This window comes from Ylistrum balloti, unplaced genomic scaffold (genome assembly GCF_031769215.1).
Source record: "Ylistrum balloti isolate Yb309-2 unplaced genomic scaffold, AGI_CSIRO_Ybal_v1 Utg370312, whole genome shotgun sequence".
NCBI classification, from domain to species: Eukaryota; Metazoa; Mollusca; class Bivalvia; order Pectinida; family Pectinidae; genus Ylistrum; species Ylistrum balloti.
The window spans coordinates 513,847-530,988 of NW_026782231.1; the positions used below are offsets into that span (position 1 = coordinate 513,847).

At 33.1% G+C, this 17,142-nt stretch overlaps 2 protein-coding genes across 2 annotated transcripts; one reads left to right on the forward strand and one right to left on the reverse strand.

Annotated features, from left to right (window-relative positions):
* Positions 1-410: 410 nt before the first annotated feature.
* LOC132553257 (uncharacterized) lies at positions 411-4,069 on the reverse strand. Its single transcript, XM_060217487.1, has 3 exons — positions 3,986-4,069; positions 2,439-2,569; positions 411-1,530 (listed from the first exon to the last, which is right to left on the reverse strand). The coding sequence occupies exons 2-3, from the start codon at positions 2,551-2,553 to the stop codon at positions 929-931; spliced, it is 717 nt and encodes a 238-aa protein (XP_060073470.1). The 5' UTR covers positions 2,554-2,569; positions 3,986-4,069; the 3' UTR covers positions 411-928.
* Positions 4,070-4,345: 276 nt separating this feature from the next.
* Positions 4,346-12,562, forward strand: LOC132553261 (type-1 angiotensin II receptor-associated protein-like). Its single transcript, XM_060217492.1, has 7 exons — positions 4,346-4,446; positions 6,838-6,872; positions 7,722-7,836; positions 8,696-8,798; positions 9,352-9,376; positions 9,790-9,905; positions 11,156-12,562. Exons 1-7 carry the CDS (start codon positions 4,420-4,422, stop codon positions 11,272-11,274), a joined length of 540 nt encoding a protein of 179 aa, XP_060073475.1. The 5' UTR covers positions 4,346-4,419; the 3' UTR covers positions 11,275-12,562.
* Positions 12,563-17,142: the final 4,580 nt, after the last annotated feature.

The window sequence follows — 17,142 nt, forward strand, 5'->3', positions numbered from 1 at the left end:
TTGAATACTGTTGGGCTCTATTGAATACTGTTGGGCTCTATTGAATACTATTGGGCCCTATCGAATACTGTTGGTCTCTATTTGATACTGTTGGGCTCTATTGAATACTATTGGGCCCTATTGAATACTGTTGGTCTCTTTTGAATACTGTTGGGCTCCATTGAATACTGTGGGGCTCTATTGAATACTGTTGGGTTCTATTGAATACTGTTGGGCTCTATTAAATACTGTTAGACTCTATTGAATACTGTTGGGTATCCATGTTTGATTCCTTCATGATCTGATCAATGACCAAAGACAACCAGGACGTCGATTGACTCCTACTCCAGCAGGAGTTTTTTTAATAATGATAATTGTTGCTGTTGATGAGCTTATTCATCATTGTCTTAATTACCAAAATAAAATCAAAATTTGTGCCAAAACTTTTATTATACCAAATTAGGTAAGTTTACAGTATATCAGTATAATATAAACATTATCTATCTTACAACATTTGCGAAACAAGCTATCAGCTTATACTACTGTAATCGCTCATATTGACCTAATGGAAGCATATGGAGGGTCTTAATGAGGAAGGAAACTGGAATACTCCTGGTAAATCCATGTTGTTGGCAGGTGGCCCTGTACGTTTTCGTATCCGTTTCAGGAACTGAACCCCAGATGGCTAGGTGAGAGGAAAGTGTTTCCACTGACTACCCAGCATATTCTTGACAATTTTTTTTAATTAAGGTTATAGGAAAATCAAATATCATATTTTTGTATTTCCACTTGGATATGCATGACTAGACATAACAGCAGGTATCAACTTACTACTGGTTAAATATGGTATTTAAACAAAACAAAAAAACACTTGTTTGTTATATCTGTGTTTTAATCACTAATTGTAAATAGCACAAACATATAGCACAAACGCAGAATCAGAATTAGTCTACACATCCCTATTCTCACCAAATAGAGAGGTCCTGTACCCACCGCGCTGAGCTTTACGCATTATTTCCTCCATAAATGTATCAGCATTAAACACTGTACCTTTATTGACCAAGCCTTCAATGACTTTGTCACGTTTAGCCTCACGTTTCTTCATCTTATACGCCTTTTCTTTTCTAATCTCCGATTCTCTTTTCTTTCTCCACTTTCTCAGTTGGTGCTTCTTTCTCATGCGTTTTCTAATTTTAAGAATATTTTTAGCATGTTTTTCAGTATCGTTCTTCTTGGCAGTTGGCATTTCAACTTGGTTAAGTAAGGAGGAATTTGGCAAAATGATTTCTTTATCTATGATTGATATTAAATTTGGGCAATCGTAACTAGTAGTAGTCTTTTCCGCAATGTCAAGTATCGCTACTTTTTGCTTATGAAGTGATGGACATTTGTATTCCAGGTCTAAGCCTAGAGACGCTGAATCCAAAGCAATTCGGGTCCTCAAGTCTTTTAATCCAATGTCCTTTCCAGTTCCGAAGTCAGAGGCTGTCATGTGGTTTGTGTCAGGAAACATCCCAGGAAGAAAACCTGATCCAGACGGAGGCTGAGAACCTGAAAACAGAAATCTCCAGTCAAGGAAATTCTTCAACAAACGAGATGCATTTTGTATTGTATTGTGAATCAAATCTTAAAACACTAACAAATTTAGAGACATCAAAAGGTGTGTACGTAATATGACTATAATACAATAATATACTGGTTCACACTTTCAATTTCATTGATGAAAAGATGACTGGGTTATGACAGTTTTTTCTCTTGCAAGATTGACAAGTTCATTTCCTACAAATAGCATGAGTAATTGTGAAGTATCTTCAGACACTATTGCCCAAGATAGCAACATCAAAAAATGTATGGTTAATATGATTATTATTCATCATTGTGTCAAGTTTCATATTGTAAAACTGGTTGAGTAAGGGAGACAAATATTTCACTAGAATGCTGACATTACACATTAGCATTGTGTATCACTCTTTTTGTCAATTTTAGCTCACCTGGCCTATATCCGTCCATCAAATACCTTTTTATCATTACACTTACATCACAAAACTACTTTGTTAACTTAAACTGAGCAAAAGAAAATAATACCGTGGGACTCATGAATAACAACACTAAGAAATCATGTACATTACTCTTATCCAAAATTACATGCTAACAGAAAGTTTTCTTTATACATTACAAAAGAGGCATAACGCCCATAGTAACTTACAAGCATAACAACTATTATAAAATTATTAAGAACTGGTTTAAAGAGCAAGCAGTATTTCTCCCAAAAATCATTTGTCCACACACATATAGACAGACATGTACTTGAGTTCTAGCATAACCCCTTAACCTATTTGGTTAGGATTTTGTGATGTGATGAATAGACTACATAGGTTAACAATTCAACACTGTCATATCAAAGAAAGGCAGTAGCACATGTAAGTATGAAGGATCTGTCTTGATCTATAATAGTATACCTGTTACATGAGTTGACATGGATACTGACTGCCCATGTTTAATGATGGTCGTTGTGGCTAACCTCTGTAGTCTGCTACACAGTCTACTGACAGATATGATTGCCCTTCCTGTCATTATGTCAAGTTGGTCACTGAAAAAAAAAAATCTAAAAATATTTATAATAAGCCCAATATATTTGCGTTAGGGTGTAATAAACAAGAGGACCAATGGGCCTGCATTACTCTCCTGGTGTTCAATGTTCATCAAAAATACAATTGATATTAATCACAAATATATTAGCACATGCACTGGCATTCAAAGCAGGCACTTTCAATCAATTTCAACCAATTTCCACAACAAACAGCAGCTTCTTACACTCAGATCTGAACAATTGCAGTTATGCCCTGGATTAAAGGTACAAATTTTGATACAATGAATTATCCTCTAAATTTTGAAACCATTCACTGCCTTCAGTGCACAAACAACCAATAAAGCCTAAGTCATTGATAAAGGGTCTTGGAATGAAATTTCCTACATTAAATCTCTTCATCAAATTCCACATATTATTGAATTGATAATTGAATTAACAATCTGTCTTTAACATTTGATTTACAAGAGATCACAGAAGGGCAATCACAATTTTATACAAACAATTGTGGAAACACATTTAAGGTATGCTGGCACCCAAGCAAAGTTCCATACCAGTAGCATGTGTAAGTCCATGTTTTGTTCACATCCAGGACCAAAGGTCGAAGGACTTGATCCATCTGAGAAAAATTCTTCCATAATTGAAAAACAGGGATCCATATAGTGTTAATGGTTCTTTGCTAGATTTTGTCAAGTCTTGGACCATGTAAAAAATACACTTTTTTGCTTTAAGTTTAAAATGGAACTTCATACGCCAAAATGACCCTGCTTCTGAGTAACTAATCGATTATTCAAAGCAGCAGCTATCCTTCAAATGTAGGACATTTACAGGTCCGAGTAAACTGCAAATAATATGCAAAGTAGCTAATAGTATACCAACTGGTATATGGATTTGCAGCTTTTTGTTAACATTTTTTTTCAAATTAATTACCAAAGTCGAATTTAGTATGTCATGGAAACAAATTATTTTGACGTGGGAAAGTGCCTAAAATAGATGCAGTACTTCTGCCCTTTATGGTCTTTTAAGATAGTACAGTAACTACGGTGACAACGATTGCATCAAGTAGCCAGCACTTTCAGTAATCATCTTTAGTAAAAATATATTTACCTTTTAATAATATATTGCAGGAGTTACTGTTTAAACTATTCCGGCTATTCTTGGTAACGACTTCATTATAGGCCATTTCGCTCATTAAGCACTAGTTTATGGTTTTCCTCGAACTACCTACTTAACCGTCAATACGAGGAATATTTGTCAAATGTCTTATATAAATGAGTCCTAAGGAGGAACCCCAAAAGTGCACAACCAGTTAAAAGTGATATATCTATTATGTACCTGAACTGCAACATAACCTCTCGTCTCAGAAGAAGAAAAAAACTTTTGATTTCAAACAGCTGAAAGACTGATTTGTATACTTACAGAATGTAGATCACATGTAGCGATTGTCATTGATTCAGTCCTGCAAATCTACCGGACCAAGGGCGCAGCCATGTTGTAATAATCTCTACAGTAACCGTATGAAAGTTATTTTCATATTGTCCAACATAAAATGAAAACAAATGGTCTCTTTTGCAAAATACACCACAGAATTAAAAAAGTCGTCTTCATAGCCAACATATTTATGGTTACAAGTCGCGTGCTAGTTTTTCTCATTAATTTTCTCCAAGTTTGAGAGTAATAAATATCATTCGGAAGCTTTCGTGTTTTGCGGTCGGAGCAGTCATGAAAAGTCTAGAGAAGTCCTCATTGACAGGTGCTCGTGATGCTGACGACTCGGAAAGAAGGGACATAGTTAGACCTGCAACATTCTGGTAAAGAGGGTTGACATCCTCATTCAGCTCTAAATCGCCAACATGAACCCACAGGGTGTTACTTTGAAGGTAAATAAAACGACATGTAAAACTTTTATTGATGCATATGAAAGGACACTTTAAGAAACAACCCGAAACAGATGAAATATATGAGACGTTTCGTGTTATTGATTTTACCCGTATGTTGTAAATTAGGATCAATAGTGACGTTTAAGTATAGGATGACAGCTATATGTGACAATACTACTTCATAGGTATGCTGGTGACATGGTACAAAGTCAACTGCTGTTGTCCAATGGCTAATTGCTATGGAAGATTTTTTTCAGAAACCGGTATTAGATGTCAGTCCAGATGTATGTTCATCTGTTCATGGGATTTTATATGCGCACATGTCCTAATACTTTCTGATAATTTTTTTTACATATACATGATGAAAAAATTAAAATAAAATAATGAACTTCACATATCAAGGTTTTCTTTCGGAAATTTCAACTCCAACATATCTACTCTTTGCAGCGGATAAAATTCCTCTGAACTCAATATATATTATAGATAAATCATAGGTGCTTTTTAAAGATAGCTGGACAAAATGGTCATTTTCTCACTCACAGACTGGGATATTCATATGACTATCTACATTTGGAAACAAAATTTTCGAAAATATGTTGTCTACTTTTGACACAAATCACAGATTAAAACATCCAAGTCCATGCACAAATTATCACACCATTCAATCTTACCCTTGATAACAAGGAAGCCTTTTATAAGAAATACACAGGTGAATGTGTTCTAAAAATAGATACTTACATGTACAGGGTTTTACTGAGACAGTTCGCTGTATGATCACCACTGTATAACGTATGATTTATTGATAATTAAAAAAGTTAGGTATTTGAATCTTTTTTTGTTTACAAATTGTAGTTGATAACATAACGGCATGAAAAGTTATATGAAAGTGTGATTTTTTTTCTATGTGTGTGTATGTGTGGGTATTTTTTAGGAATTTATGTCTTGATGCTTCCCAGATATGTTTGACTTCAGAGAAATGTTATCGTCTTTAAGGTAATAACATGTTTGAGTTTCCTCCAACTGGATTATAATTAAGGCCAGCAAACAAATAAATGGCTCCAACCTGTTACGTTGGTTCAGACCAATATAATGTCCACAGTCTCATTCTGTTTGCTGATAGATGTCGCCCAATTTGGAGTCTTCTTTATATAAACACATTTATACAAAATGTATAATTTCTTCCCTCTCTTGAAAAAATATACCTTATCAATATTACTACATGTACAAATAACATGATGGTTTAGTGTCTTGATTGATGGAGTTAAATATGTAATCTATAAATAGACAGAATGTGGCTTGCTACTTAAGGAAAAGATTGCAGTTAACTTCCTGATGTTTAGTGAACCATCGATTGAAACTTCCAGTTGGTTTAGAAGCTTGCCAATACTGGTTGTTTCAAACATGGATATGATCCCAAGGATATGGCTGACAGTCTTGTGTAGATTTCTTTCTTTTGGATTGAAGTAGTGTATATTTTGGGAAGTATCATGTAACCAACTGGTCAGATCATCTAATTTAGTCAATTCAAGGTGTACTTAGATCAGTTGCTTTATCATGGTCATCAACATAGAAATTTGGATTATGAAATGTATTTAATGATTAAGTCCCCTAAACATAGCGTTTGATCAAAAACCTTACATATTTGTCTGACATGTCAAACACCATGATTATTTTTGTTTTCTTAGTAGACAAATGACTGTCCTACACAGATGATTGACGGGGTGAAATTCAAATATTGTTTGATTTTTATCACATTTTATATTGATATTAATTTAACACCATTCAACACTATGTAATCAAGTAAGACTGTGTGGGATGTTTTTGGGACAAACCAGTTCTTTTGTTACTCAAAAATTAGTCGCTGCCATGTGTTTCGTATGTCACTTGTTTTTCTGCTAATTATATCATCATTATACTCAACATTTAAATCTACCTGGGGTCATGTTGAGCTTTCATTTTTCAAGAAAAATTGAGAAAAAAAAATAAAATTCATGAAAGAGAACAAATATAGTTTTCTGACAGGGAAGGAATGTTCATGTTGCCAACCTCTTGGTATTACAAATATCAGGTCATGACAAGATAAAACCAGGGTGAATGGGTAGAAAAAAGGGTCCGGTGCGTAACAACCTTTTTTGCGTCTCTTTCTGAATTTTTTTTTCTCTCAAACATGGAACAGAAAAAGATTTACCCAAATAATTAAACCACTTTATACTAGTAATTATTTATGGTACTTACTTCTTCACAGCTTTATTACACCACTTCTATATAATTCTTGTAGTTACATCCTCCAGATCTGGCTGCTAAAAACAGTGCAAAGTTCATTAGCTTAGTAACATTATGTTTCCTGATGTTATCTTTATTTATTTATGTTGTTGTCCTTTCCTATTTCAGGCAATTGTCATCATTCATTTTATCCTTGTGATATGGTAAGTATCTAGTGATTCACATAATGTGTCCTGGTGAAGTCATCTTCCAGATCACTTCTAACATAAAGGTTTTCCTATATTTTCCTATATAAGTATAACATATATTTCTTGAGTATTTTTACTTTTTATTTTATTCCTTATTTCTGTGCAAAAATTCTTGCTCTTACTGCAATGACTAGAAAATAACCATAATTAGATTTGGACAAAGACAATATATACTCATTCTACAGTAGACCAAGAGGCCCAACACATATTTCTGTCTAAAGAAAGGTTTATTATATATTTTTCTGTAGCTTTACAAACCAATATTTGGGTAATGAATATGGATCTCTTTTGTAATTGGACAGGTATATTCTAAAAGACAAGAAAAGATTGCAAGAGTATTTATAACCCCTGCAGTTGGGCAGGAGGATATTGGAATCACCATGTCTGGATGTCCATCTTCCCCAAATATTGTCCGAAGAATTCCTTTAAATTTGTCAACCAATTCCAATAAAACCTCAATTCAATATAAAGGACTAAGTGTGAATGTGTATGCAACTTTTTGTTTCCCAGACATTTTGTTTGCCATGGTAACTGGTAACCGTTAAACCAGTTTTTCTATAAATGGCTAATACCCCATTGAACAATATTTATTTGTTTTGACATTATGAAAAAATGTTGATTGGAAAGAAATAAGCAAAATACTTAACCCTATTTCCTTAAGATAGCACATAGCTTACCTCCTGCATCATGTTCAGTGAGGTATCTTCCAGTTACTACAAAGACACCCTACCTCAAAATGACGCTGGCTGTCAATAAAGGAAATAAACAAAGCAAACAAAGCTGAATGATTTTTTAACATTGTAGGGCATCGATGATGGAGGGGTACCTACCCCCGGCCTACTGGGCGATGAACCTTTTTATCCTGATGCTTGGAGTGTGGGGCGTGGCCTGTCCAGAGTCAGCTGATGCTATTTTTATGGTATAAATCACATTTCTGTACTTGTGCATTTATTATTGTTAGGTTGTCTACCTAAAAATAAACATATTTCAGAACAATCTGACAGAGTAAAAGGTTAAGGATCTGACGGAGAAAATTCAGCATTAAGGTATTCATGTAATGTAAGGCAGAAAGTGATGAAAAAAAAATTGTCACTTAAATTTGTGTGTTTTCTTGTACTTTGACTCATGTATGAAAACATACTGGACATGTTGAAAGTTTGTATATACATGTATAGTAGCTACTAACCACAGTGTTCTGTATTAACACTGAAGCCAGTCTCGGCTATATCATTTTATCCTGCAACTGGCACTGCCATTGTCGGTATACACCTGTAACATATTTTTGATGTATTTGATAGTGACAGAAAACAGCTGTATTTTAGCATGTGCAGTAATTCAACAGAATTTCTGTCTGAATTTACTTAAAGTATTACATCTAGAAATATGAATAGTTGTTAAAATAAGTGATTTTATATATCATGAACTTACCTTTAACTTTTGTATTGATTTTTGCTGGGTTCCTGGACACATGGGAATACCAGGCAATGAAAAAGCAGATCGTGCCTCAAAGGAAGCTTTATCGCTACCACCAGTTGTTTTTAAACTTCATTTTAACGATTTTAAACCATTTATTAAACAAATTTTAAAAGCTCAGTGGCAGGAGGAATGGAATACATATACCAATAACAAATTGCACTCTGTTAAACCTGTTATCGGTGAATGGTCTCCAGGCTATAGAGACAACCAACAAGACGAAGTTGTCCTTGCCCGTCTTCGGATGGGTCATACATACCTTACTTATTCATTAGTTGATGAAGTATTGCATGTTTTTTTTCCAGTTCCTTGTTTTACATCTCATCAGTATCCTTCAGGACATAATCTTTATAGCTATACATCAGCCCCTGGCCTATGATGCTTATGAAGTACCAAACAGTAGACGAGGTAGGTATTCTAAGCTATACCTAACCAACAGTTATGGAGATAGATATTTTCAGTTACACCCAAACATCATTTATAGAAGTACTAGTAGATATTTTAAGCTACGCCTAAATAATACTTATAGAAATAGGTATAGTCTAAATCACCAAAACATCATTTATAGAGACCGATATTCTCGACTACACTTAATCAACAGTTATAGAGGTACCAGTAGATATCCTCGGCTACAATTAAAAAACAGTAATAAAGGTAGGTAAATTAGTTAAACTTTTTAAAACTTGTTTAAAATGTTGATGTGTTCTGATGTCAATGTTTTTCTAGACTTATTTCATGTACATGTACTTATAATAGTATTGATTGTTTGGTTTCAATATACCTACAAAAACTTTTCTGGCATAAACATGAAAGGATAAGTTCCACAGGCAGCTTTACTCTATAAACGTTTCTGTAGGTATTTTGTTTAATAGAAATTGCTTATGAATCTTCCATAAGTTTCTGATTTGTATACTGTGGTACAATATACTGATGATGTTCTATTCTTTGTTTCAAATTTCAGTGTCGGAATTCCGGTTCTCCACAGGGTATCCTTTCTTGTGTTAATTTTAGCACATGAATGTTAGAAGTGTTCTACAGTTAATTTTGTTCCTGCCGCCCATCATATAGTGTTTTTATTAGTAAGTCTGTCAAACTGTACATATATTATAAGTGATATCTTTTTAAACAATATTTTACAACAACAATATTTTACAACAGCATAATCACATACTGTCCCATTCTGTCCCTATCAGAAAACAGAAACTTGAAGCTTTTGATGAAAACTTATTATCTTTATTTCTGATCTATTTGAACATCCTTAAAGAAAATGAAAATTTCCTGACTGTCTCTAGATGAATATGATTACCAGAGTTCATTAAACATTTGTATATTCTTAAACATGCACTTTCATGTCACTCTCTCTGAATCCTGAAATCACATGGCCTTGACTGATCAACAGTATGAGCATTGTGAACTTGATTCTGAAGCCATTTACAGCCTTCCTCTTGTACCGTATCTTCAAGGATAGGGGAGGAGAATACGGGACAATGAACATTCCAGGGTTCCCAAATTTTGGTAAGTCTTTGTTCAGGTATTACATTCTAACAATTAGGTCACTACATAAACATTATAATTTCTTTTTCAAATTCAAATTTTTAGCCCACCATGATCAGATGGTGGGGTATTCAAATTGCCCTGCCGTCCGTGGTCCGTCCGTCTGTAAACAATTCTTGTTACCGCTATTTCTGGAAAAGTGCTGGATGGATATTTCTCAAATTTCATATGCAGGTTCCCCTTGGTCCCTAGTTGTGCATTGTATCTTTTTTGGACTGATTTGAATTCAAGATGGCCGACAGGCAGCCATCTTGGATTTTGGAAGTAAAAGTTTGTTACTGCTATTTCTTGGAAAGTACTGGATGGATCTTTCTCAAATTTCATATGCAGTTTCCCCTTGGTCCCTAGTTGTGCATTGTACCTTTTTTGGACAAGATGACAGGTGGCGATCTTAAATTTCATATGCAGATGGCCGACAGGAGGCGATCTTGGATTTTGGAAGTAAAAGTTTGTTACTGCTATTTCTTGGAAAGTACTGGATGGATCTTTTTCAAATTTCATATGCAGGTTCCCTTTGGTTCCAAGTTGTGCATTATACCGTTTTGGACTGATCCGAAATCAAGATGGCTGACAGGCAGCCATCTTGGATTTTGAGAGTAAAATCTTGTTACTGCTATATCTGAGGAAGTACTGGATGGATCCTTCTGATATTTCATAGATATTGGTTTCCCTTGGTCTCTAGTTGTACATTATACCTTTTTTTGGACTGATTTGAAATCAAGGTGGCCCACAGGCAGCCATCTTGGATTTCGACAGTAATACAGCACAAGCATATTGTCCATTATCCACCTGTAACTGACTGCTATCTAATAATACTTTGGGATCTTTTTCAAATGATATTTGCTAATAGGTGCTTAATAAAAATATCTTGTGCCATCATTTAGTACATTCAATGAAGACCAGTTCATGAACATTTACAACACCTATAACAAACAAACAAACAAAAAGAAACAAATCTTCAAGAACTGAAAACAGATCCTCAAATGGTGGACGCCAAGATCCCTCTGGGATCTCTTGTTTAAATACTTAATCTAATCATTTATTCTATTGATTTCTTATCATAAAAAATCAATATTACAAATTTTGATTAATGTTCATTTTTAGATTTGCAGGAATGGCAATAATTAATCTTTTACATAAAAGTTCAAAATAATCTGCATTTGTTTAGAAAAAAGATCCTTTCAAATAATGTGAGAGGTCATTGTTTTCAGGTAATTCACCAACTGCTGGAGGTCAGTATGAAAACATAGACCAACCTGTTCCCACCAATCAAGTGGACTCTCCCGATGATCACAACCCATACGGTGATAAGCCTTCCAGTCACCCATAGAGGTCAGAGGTTAAAATATACCTGAATTGTGATGGTCATTTGTGAAGTGGAAATACAAATGTCACTGGAGAAAGTTGATGGATGATATAGGTGTATTGTTTTATTTTTTATTTTTAAGGATGACTGGAAATTACTGTTATACTGATGTGTGTTTTTTCCCATTGAAACTTTGTGATGACTTTTCACATTAATTAACGAACATGGAAAAAACAATTAAACATTTTTTGTTGTGTGTGTGTTTGCAATATCAAGGTAAAAAGTTGTTTAAAACAGAAATGATATCTTTGTGTGAGGGTTACTTTAAAATTTTCAAAGAAAAAATTAATTCTACGTCAATTCCTAACTAAACATTGTTGTTGCATCGACAGAAATCTTTTATCTGTTTTTCACCGTGAAGAACTTGCTAAGTTCGTCTGATAATTGTTTGTATTTGGAATCGTGAGGATTAGTGTTTGCCATACTACAAATATACCGGTATGTTGTGTTGACTGTTTTACATAATCATTCATTTAACTGAACAACTTATTTTGGTGAGATTTGAAAGCTGAGAGGGAGTGAGAATGAGGCGTTTGTTATGTCCCCTTTATATATATGATTTTATATATTGGACAAATGATGTAACCAGGTATATTAATATATACATGTACTGTTATGTTAATTTTGATTTTATTTCAACATTCCAATATTTCTGCTGATTATATTATAGAAAATTATTTACAAATTCAGCTTTTAAAATGTTATTTTACCATTCCATAAAGCTTGCAGGTAAATTTACATGGGTATATTTAATAACTGGGCTGGGAAGACTAATTTTCCTACGTGATATCTATTCGTTATTTGGGAATTTTATTTTTAATCCAAATTTTTATTTCCTTTTGTCATCAGCTAGTTTAACCACAAATACACAGGAAGGATGACCACAGTTTTTGTTCAGATGTGTTATTTAAAGCTACGCTGTTCTATTTTAAAGTGATTATTAATTCCATGTTATGTAATTTTAGAAGTGATTATGTCATAACTAGATGGTTTTTAAGCTTGTGATTAATTAACTGTGCAATATTATTCCAATGTCTATGGCAACCATTATTTCTCAAAAAAAACAACTTCTTAATATTACTTTATACATTTTTGTACTGTACATATCGGTTTGTATAAATGAAACTTGTAGAAGCTGAATGTATTGGATAAACGGGTGACATATGGAAGATCTTAATATACCTTAGAGTAGGTAAGTTCATGTTCACAAAAAAAATGTGTCATATCTAAAAATACACCACTCATTGATTGATAATTGGTACAGCTTGATGGTACTTTAATTTCTACATATCTGTGTATATGTACCAGAAAGTACATGTGCTGAAGAACCAGTACCTTTTTCTGGGATTTATTTTGCATTGATTCTTTCAATACACAAATTTGTATTCAATTAATTGATAACTCTAGACTATTAACGAAATATGAATTTTTAGTCTAAAATCATTTTGTAGATACCAAAAAATGACTCCCTCTCCCTTCTAATACTGGAAACATATTTAGTTTGGCATTACAATATTACAACACATTATCATGTTTTACGACACATTATCACAAAGATCAATTAGTGCATCCACAATTATTGCAGATAAACAAGATGCGGAAACTGCAATTTGCATAATAATATTTCAGTGCAATGTTTTCAATGTTAAAAGTACTAAAATGAGATTAACTTTAAACTATATACATTTAAAGCATGTTAGTTTACAGAGTATGCACTCGAACAACCACTGTCAATTATTGATATAAAAAATGTACATTCCGAACTGAGTTATGTTTCATTAACTGAGTTATGTTTCATTAACCAGGTTATGTTTCATAAACTGAGTTATGTTTCACTAACCAAGTTATGTTTCATAAACTGAGTTATGTTTCATTAACCAAGTTATGTTTCATTAACCAAGTTATGTTTCATTAACTGAGTTATGTTTCATTAACCAAGTTATGTCTCATTTCACTTTAGATTTTTTTGGTCTATATACATACTGTATTCAGATAACTATGTATGCAACTTTTTGTGTTATATATCTTTAACCACTAACATCAATACTGGTTAATTAGTGGTAATTAGTAATATTGTATTTCTATATTAAAATCATTCCTGGGTGATATACCTGTGTTGTATACTTTTTACAATATTATGATATATACAGATGTAATTTATTGATGAATTGTTTTTGAAATTGTATTTCGCATTTGGTCTTATAAAAAATATTGACAAGGATGTGAAGTAGAAAACAGACTGTGAAATGATAAGATAAACAAGTTACAGTAACACTAAGTAAAAGTATGTAGTATCTACCTGTATATTAAATATGTCTGAAGAAGTTATGGTTACCTGCATTTTTTTCTCCTTGATAAGTTATGAAAATAAATATCTCAAAAAATATAGTAATTTAGATTCTACTTTGACTTCACAACTGAAAAAGGTATTTCTGAAAATAAGACATTTCCTCAAATCATACAGTGTACTAAATAAGGTTTCTTTCGCTTAAACAGTTGAAACGGTTGAACCTGCAAGAAAAATGCCAGGTACAGATTCAAAATGTGTAGTTTGAGGGGTCCAGCCGCTCCTGTCTGAACCAAACTTGCTGAATATCATTAGTTTCAGACCTTCAGCCTAAAGCACGCTCAGTGCATGCACATATTTCTGAAAATGTTATGCCATCAAGTATGAGTTGAAATGGATTATGTTTGATTGTGGCTCAGAAAATTCTCAAGTTAACCATGCATTTTGGGCTTTACATAATATTAGTTCCAACATGTGGTACAGGAGCACTTTCCTATTGTGGAATAATTTCTGGCTATCTGAACTGTTTCAACAGGTCTATGCGAAAGCTGCATCACTTTGTCATTAATGGTTGATCAGATTGTGGTTGAAAAGTTTTAGACTTGTTGAATTAATATTTTCATCAGTGAATATTTTGAATGAGGTTTGCAAGATTATTCATTGTAAGTAATTTATGAATGATTTTAAGGAGATTTTATACTTTTTAATGTGATAAATTAAACCTTTTTCCCAATCTAGGTTTTCATTAGGAGGTGAGAGATAGTGTGGGACATTCTTTCATAGATTTTGTACAGACTAGTGCAGATAACATTTTCATGATCAAATAAAGTTAAAAGCTTGATTCGCAAAACTTTCTTCAATACATCTTTATTTATGGTATGATTGGTAATCCACCACAGTACCTAGAACATTATATACAGGGAGATAATCCCTATCTCTATTTCATTTTAAAATTGATTTTAGTGATGTTGAACTTATTTTGTTCTCATTCAGTCAGTTGTTTACCATCTTTATCCCACAGAAAGTCGATGGCTGGTATTTCAGCCCCTCCTCTGACTTTGTCATGGTGAAATGGCCCTGTGGCATAAATACAGGAAGAATATGTTGTTTACCGTTTGGATTCTTCATAACGGAAAATTAAGATGCACAAACTTACAAATCTGTGTACCTATCCATGTCAGAGCTTGGATATAAAGTTAGGTAGGATTTTCAGATTTCTAAAGTAGTTTTTCTTCAGTCCCTAGTTGTGTCCTATTGATTTTAGGATTGATCAGATAAACAAAATGGCTGACAGGTGGCCATCTTGGATTTTGACTATAAGGATTCTTATCACTATTATTTAAGAAGTATGACATTGAATGTTCATGGTTGTTGCATGAGAATTGAATGGGTCATTCTCAAAATTCAATAAAAAAGGTTCCTCTTAGTCCCAAGTCATGCCCTTTCAATTTTGGGAGTTATCAGAACAACACATGGATACAACATGGCCATCTTAGATTGGACAGTTGAAGATAATTATCACTCTATCTTAAGAAGAATTTTCAAAATCCATACAAAGAGCAAAAACAAATAAATTAAGGGAAAATATCCAACCTTTAAAGAACAAATAAAAATAAAATGATGGTGGTGTCATGATGCTCTGGGACCTGTTGTTTATGGGTTGATCCAAGTTGTTAGGAAGATTGTTGTGTCTTGTTGGTATGTACAAATCAAAGAGGCACATGGAAGAAATAAAAAAAAATCAGAGATTTCAACGGAAGTGCCTTCCCTGTTTTATTGTTATTTATTGTGTACAGCTTTGAATTTACGCTGTTTTTTTTTTCGAAATTTCAATAAATCAATAATCCAGAAAATGTAGATTTCTCTAAAAATGGCTTCAAGATCTGCATCTGTTGAAATGTATTTTATAGCTTTTCATTGGCTATCATCTTGACATGATTACTATTCAGTTGTTCGACCTCACATTCAGAATCTCCATCAAATGCCCATCCCCCACTCTATGCAAATAAAAATTTGAAAAATGAAATCATTGTCAGCTACAAAATGCATGGATTTTGAAAACCATACCAGAAAGCAAGATGTCGTTAAGTTGTGAGAATTGTTTTGCTGTTGAAATGACATTGTCATGAACTGTTATTCGGTACCTCTGTTTGCGTACATGTATACTGTTAAATCTGTGTGGCTTTGTTTTGGTTTCATCAGGAAACCCCTATACACAAATTATGAACACTATCATTTTGTATATACTGGTGCATTCATACTCCTAAACACATCAGTCATAATCTGTCGCCTAAATTTCAGTTTGAGAAGTTTAAAGCAAATGTATTCATATTATATATACCCATGAATGTTTTATTCCATATTTTTTAATTTTAACTAATGTAGCTTTAGCTTGTAAACTTTCCCAGAAATAAAGAAAAAGTAAAAAATCAACGTGCTGTCTTTTTAGTATATATATATACTGTTATTTATATACCCCCGGTATAAGGTGGAGGGGGTGGAGGAGGTCTGGTGGAGCTGCACCAGTGGTAAAGGAGGAGAAGGAAGTTAAGGTGATTTGTCTTATATAAAGACCTTTTGTTCACTTGGATGAAATTAATTTCCAAACAATTATTTACAGCATTCACACATTAAATATGCTTCAGGTGAGTGAAATCCTCATAAAAAGAAAGATATTGGATTAATTACAAAGGATTAGATAACAATTGCTAAACTTGCCACCAATATATAGGATTTACCCTACTGTCACTCTCTTAAAAAACTTCTAACATTGAGTTAGAGAGTTTAAGAGGAACCAGGATTAATATCTTCAAAATCTTCAATTGCCATCGTTTGGAAATTCCAGAGAGACAACTTCTAATTATACATCCACCAGAACAACAGATGACCTATTATTTTTTCGTCATTTTTCACTCATAGACAATAAAGAATAGTCATGAATAGTGTAGTTAGAACTTCAATGATTTTTGTGAAATTCTATAATAATGTCATTTATGACTCGCTAGTCATAACTTAAGATATATATATCTGTAGTTTCCGTTCTCTATACATAATAACAAACAACACCAACAAACTTTCTTGATAAATCTGTATTAAGATTGTCTTTAAAGAATAAATTGATTTTTATCTCCTCAAAATATCTAATGCATTCAATTACATATTAATTTACATACAATGTCCTTTGAAGGGTAACATCAATTATTAGTTTTTCTTTCAAACTGATTAAAATGCATTAAACAAATAAACTATTCTCAGGTTTACAATTAAGATTATTTCTGATAGATCCCTGAGGCTTTTCGTTCAGAAATCAGTTTAAAAAGGGTTATATATATGAATTTAATATATTTAACATTAACAATCATTACAACAACCCTTGTACAAACCTCTCATCAGATAACAAAATAAACTTAATAGGTAAATAGAAATGAAATGAATTATATATAGTATCTTCTCCATATACTGCCAGTGCTAGTGAACTTTAACATTATAAAGGGGACTGATAGACTGATGAAAAGAGAAAAGATGATACCTTGACTCGGCAGTAA

Bases quoted from the DNA above. Each gene is read 5' to 3' on its own strand.
- LOC132553257 (XM_060217487.1), bottom strand. From the start codon at position 2,553: ATGACAGGAAGGGCAATCATATCTGTCAGTAGACTGTGTAGCAGACTA. The intron at 1,531-2,438 runs GTATACTATTAT...TTCTGTTTTCAG, and splicing joins CATGTCAACTCATGTAACAG to GTTCTCAGCCTCCGTCTGGA.
- LOC132553261 (XM_060217492.1), top strand. From the start codon at position 4,420: ATGAACCCACAGGGTGTTACTTTGAAG. The intron at 6,873-7,721 runs GTAAGTATCTAG...TTAACATTGTAG, and splicing joins CATTTTATCCTTGTGATATG to GGCATCGATGATGGAGGGGT. The intron at 8,799-9,351 runs GTAGGTATTCTA...TTCAAATTTCAG, and splicing joins AGTACCAAACAGTAGACGAG to TGTCGGAATTCCGGTTCTCC.